Source organism: Prionailurus bengalensis, chromosome A3 (assembly GCF_016509475.1).
Source record: "Prionailurus bengalensis isolate Pbe53 chromosome A3, Fcat_Pben_1.1_paternal_pri, whole genome shotgun sequence".
NCBI lineage: Eukaryota > Metazoa > Chordata > Mammalia > Carnivora > Felidae > Prionailurus > Prionailurus bengalensis.
The window spans coordinates 42181995-42186834 of record NC_057354.1 but is presented as its reverse complement, the minus strand read 5'-3'; the positions used below and the strand labels follow the sequence as shown (position 1 = coordinate 42186834).

General features: G+C 41.3%; 1 protein-coding gene across 1 annotated transcript; it reads right to left on the bottom strand.

Moving 5' to 3' along the window:
- Window positions 1-899: 899 nt before the first annotated feature.
- On the bottom strand, window positions 900-4568 carry OTOR (otoraplin). The gene is made up of 4 exons (XM_043553269.1): window positions 4417-4568; window positions 3917-4056; window positions 2927-3037; window positions 900-2045 (listed from the first exon to the last, which is right to left on the bottom strand). Exons 1-4 carry the CDS (start codon window positions 4529-4531, stop codon window positions 2022-2024), a joined length of 390 nt encoding a protein of 129 aa, XP_043409204.1. The 5' UTR covers window positions 4532-4568; the 3' UTR covers window positions 900-2021.
- Between the last annotated feature and the right edge of the window lie 272 nt (window positions 4569-4840).

Sequence of the window (4840 nt, the reverse complement as noted above, 5' to 3'; positions counted from 1 at the left end):
TGTGACATTCTTCAGGCACTCCTGGCTGCCCAAGAACAAAGAAATAGGAAAAATTTTAATTAAATTTAATCTTATCAATCACATCAATAGCCTAGCCTCCAGAAACCCATAAATTCAGTTTCCCGGAGCCCTACCATCACCCTCCCCTCCATAGTGATGTGGGTAACAAAGGCAGGAAGGAAATGGCAGGTAAAATTAAATTTCCTTATAACCTGCAGCCCATTGACAAATACTTGAGACAGAGTATGACACTCCTCCAGGAATGAGAAGACTCCCTATTGCTTAACATTAATGCTTTGCTAGAGAAAAAAAAGAAACTTAGCTTGACTATTGCCAAGCTAGGCCTCTAGTATCTTAGGAGTCCTCTTTAGCACATGAAAATCCTTTTGGAAACCTCCGTTTTGCTTTACCACCACCACCCCCCCCAAACTGAATATTATATAATCAGCCACTTACAACCCCAGTGCAGCTCTTTCTGCCCACAAGTCCTGTCCCATGCTTTGTTTAATAATATCACCTTTCTGCACCAAAGATGTCTCAAGAGTTCTTTCTTGGCTGTCAGCTCTGGACCCCCACCACCATTCCAAAACCACATCAATAAGACAAACAAATAGACTGGTGGGTTTGCGTTTGGGGGGCTTTTGGGGGGTACCATTTTACTTGATGGTAAATTCCCATAGGAATTTGGCAAAAACATATTCACCCCAAGTCACAGTGGATGCAGCTGGAAAAATGACCCTGGGGTCCCAGTCTCCAACTTGTCATTAATGCCCTCCTCCTCACGCTTGTGGGATGAACAGACCACCGAAAACTGAGGAACCAACCCCATTTCCAGGCCCCTCCCAGACTTTTGATACCCCAAGGTGAAAAATGTCTTCAAAAAATTTTGAAGCCAGAAATTGTGAATTTTTTTGACTACAGGCATTTTAATTACACGTAAACAAAGACCCAGGACTACATAAAAAGAATTACACCAGGAATACACAACCAAAGCAAATTTCCAATTAAATGTAGAAAAACTTGTGGGCCAATTGGCTCACCAGATTTCTTCACACATCACCCTTGACTGGGGGGATTTACATGGGAAGAGGAGATTCAAAGTTGAAACAGAAGTCTAGAAATAACTCACATGCTTTTCTTTCCCTCTGTCTTTTGACTTGACAGCACATATGAAGGGGAAACTATTCTACTACAAATATTTCATAAGCTACTCCACCCTTATTACATATACACATACTTATTTAAAATTTGGGGAGAGGTAAATCAATCATTTAGAAGATAAAATTATTCAGTGGAAATAATGGGTGAAATTTTTTTAAGTTTATTTATTTCAGTAATCCCTATGCCCAAAGTGGTGCTTGAACTCATGACCCTGAGATCAAGAGTCACATACTCTTCCAACTGAGCCAGGCAGATGCCCCCGTGAAATTTTTTTAAAGAGAAAGAGGCATAGTCCAAAAGTCTATGAGTCGAAACAGCTCCCCCACTCCCACCAGCTTTATATCCCAAAGGCATCAAATATTAAAAGCGACAACAATCCTAGACAACAATCAACAAGAATACTCCTTGATGATATAGCCCCGTTGGATATATTATAACACTGCAAATGGCCAGAGAGACAAATAATTAGAAAACAGCATGTCCAAAGGAAGACTTATGACCTACCAAGTTTATATAAGGAGCCAAAGAGCTGGCAAGAATTACCATTTGGAAATAATACAAACAAACCATCTTCTATATGCATCCCTGCATAAAAGAAGATTCTCTAGGCTGAAAAATAATCTCTGCTTTCAGTTCTCCCACTTGAGCCAAACATCGCCCTGCTGCAGAAAACTGAGTGGAAACCCCCTCCTTCATCTCCGACCGCAGTCCCCGAGGGCCCAGCCCTCCTGTAAGGTAACAAAGCCTCGAAACCAAAGTTAGGAATTAGGGATATGTATTTTTGTTATTGTTGTTGTTATTTCACTTCTTTTTCTTTATTTCTTGATGTTTCCTTTCTATTTGCAGGTTTGTCTACTTGCTCACTCACAGAAGAAGTCAATATCCTGGGGGAAAAAAAAAGCAAAACAAAAACAACAAACAAACAAACAAACAAAGCAAAGATTGAACTGAGCAGACAGGCCCAGAAAACAGACATCGTTTATTTAAAAATCACAGGTAATCAAAGGGAACTTTGGATTTAAAGTAAGGATGAACCCCAAAGAGTATAACATAATTATCACTTTAAGTCAAAAACTACTTAAAATGAAGGTTCTCAAACACACTTCAAATTTGTGGTTAGTTGACACATTCAAGTTCAATGTTTAAAAGCAATGACAGGTGAGCCCGGTGTGTGGGTTGGGCAATGTTTTGAAGTTATTTCATGCAGCAGTTAGCTCCAGGAGAATCTCTTCAAAACAACCACCCTGCAAAGTAGCTCAAAGGGGATCTTTCATTTCTGTTCTGGGGTTTGCAAGACCCCCGGGCATTGGAAAGAGTACAATTTCTTTTTCAAACATAAGTAGAATCTATTTACCACAGAAATAAATCATCCAAAGATTTCTTTTTCCAGAATGTTTCGATTTGATTAAATACAGGTGCTAATTTTTTCCTAGCCCAACTGTTTTAGTAGATAAATGTACCCATCAGTTAAGAGTGCGTTCATACTATTTTATTTTCTTTGTGACATGGCCTCCTTTCTAGGATAACTTGTATCTAAAAACAAAAGGGGGGTGGGGGGTGGGTGGGGAAAGTTCACTACTCTTTCAATACTGAGAGTAGGTGTGAATGCGCTCCCAAACCTCCCTGTTTCAAGGAAGCCCTCATTGCAAGTAGGGGCATTTGCTCCATGCATCTTGTAAGTGACATGATGCATTTTTAACACCTGCCTGCATTACCCCAAGATCTGAGTCTTTCTCTGGCCTGCCCTGAGCCCTGAGACACTTACCGTGGTGGGGACTTCCTTGGTGGCTTCTTGGTACACATGTTGCTCCTCTACCAAGCTGCTGGGGAAATACCCCACGGTTCCCATCTCATCCTCCTGGCCATCTCCATAAACCTGAGTGTCCAGAAGAGTAACAGTTAGGGGAGGGGATATGAGCACACTTCTAGAAAACCCACTGGCATCACATTTGTTACTAAGTGCCTGGCTTCCCCCTCTGGGGTGGGGGTGGGGGTGGGGGACTGGGACCCAAATCTGAAGTTCACTCACAGCAACTAAGTCAACCCACGGAAAGCATGTATCTGTTTTTCTGTGGCCTGGTCTTACCAGGCTCACTTAGCATTCCTTTACTTTATGCAATCTTGTGAGCTGCCTGTAAACAAAGCCGATAAATTTCGTAAAAAGTGAATTGGCATTTTGACTCTAAAGGACTGTCACTTCTCAGTTGTTAAAAATTCAAATGCACAGATCCTTGAGTGAATTTAAGAATTAATCCTTCATTACTTGAGAATCTATCTGTGAGGCTGCAGACGAGGAACAGGAAATCAGTCCTGCTTCGTCCCTCCCTGGGGCCCACCCCTGCATATTTGCGCCGAAGAAAGCAGATTCTCTGGAATTGAAGCGGGTGTGAAAGCTTCCTTTAAAATATTGAAGCCGAGACTGACTGCCAACACGCATGCGTTTTACTTGGCAAATCCGCTCAAACATTTTTGAGTAAGTTTCAAACCCTTTGAGGCATTCAAGCCCCTGTGCGGTTAGCTGGTCCTTGCCAAAACATCACATACGCCTACATTTGGCTTTGTTACGGAATTGTCTTTGTTTCTTCGACATGCGATAAAAGCAAGTATCTGTGAATTTGTGCACTTGTCTGCCATCTCTCCATTGTTCTAAGGAGCTAGTGTTAAACATTACAATGCATTGAAGGTAAGTCCCAGAGAAAAAGTTAAGAGCACCGTATGTCAAGATGTATGTGTATTTGTAAGAATCTCCTCTTACACTGCCAGCCCAAAATTCTCCAGCTCCATTTTCTTTTACCAGCTTTGAGTAAACATAAATCTGCTGCCCTTTTTTAACATTAATGAACCTACAGTCGGGGGCATTGAAATCTTCTTGAGCTCTGGCCAGAGAAATAGTATCTGGAAGAAAAACAAAAACAAGAACAAAAACATTGCAATGACTACATTTTCGTCTCCTGGAATTTATTAACAGTAAAAAGGCCAAGCGTATCAGAAAACTTGGAAATCAGAGTGATTAATAACTCCCGGCTCACAGCTCCTGTTTAGTTCAAGAAGAGTAATCTATCCAAGGTATTAAAGCTATATCCAACAGAATCTTAACCAAGTAAATTCACCAAAGGTACAGACCAGGAGAAACAATGCTAACACACACGTCAGAGAAGATTCACTAAGAGCCCTATGAGATTTCATGCTGTTAGTGGATTTTTTTTTTCAATTATATAATGGAAAGATAATGAAAAGCATAAGAAAAGTCCTTACACACACACTCGTCATCTGCACACAGCTTCTTGGAAGCAAGTCTGTCCATAAATATTCCGTGCACAGCACATATGGCCACAAGACCGGGGAGAGAAAGTAATAAGAGTCTTGCCATCTTCCCTTTTTGCTGTTTTTGCTATCGTTCTTTAACTAGAAGTGGAAACTGACTGCAGTGGTTCCTGTCTTTTATGTGGAAGCCAGACATCTGGGCAAGTCCCCCCGGCCAATGGGAAGGTGCCCACCGTTCCTTCCTCTGCTTTCATAACATCTCCTGGGCTCCAGGAGCTATTTTGCATCTGGTTTTCCAAAGAGACTCAAAAGCTGTGTCCTTTTTTATACACAAATGATATCCAAAAATGGTCCACCATTGCTTTAGCTGTGGCATATCACATCAGCAAGGCATTGTGCAAAGAACTATGAGAAT

Bases quoted from the DNA above. Each gene is read 5' to 3' on its own strand.
- OTOR (XM_043553269.1), bottom strand. From the start codon at position 4,531: ATGGCAAGACTCTTATTACTTTCTCTCCCCGGTCTTGTGGCCATATGT. The intron at 3,038-3,916 runs GTAAGAGGAGAT...CTGGACACTCAG, and splicing joins GAGAATTTTGGGCTGGCAGT to GTTTATGGAGATGGCCAGGA. The intron at 2,046-2,926 runs GTAAGTGTCTCA...TTTTTCCCCCAG, and splicing joins CCAAGGAAGTCCCCACCACG to GATATTGACTTCTTCTGTGA.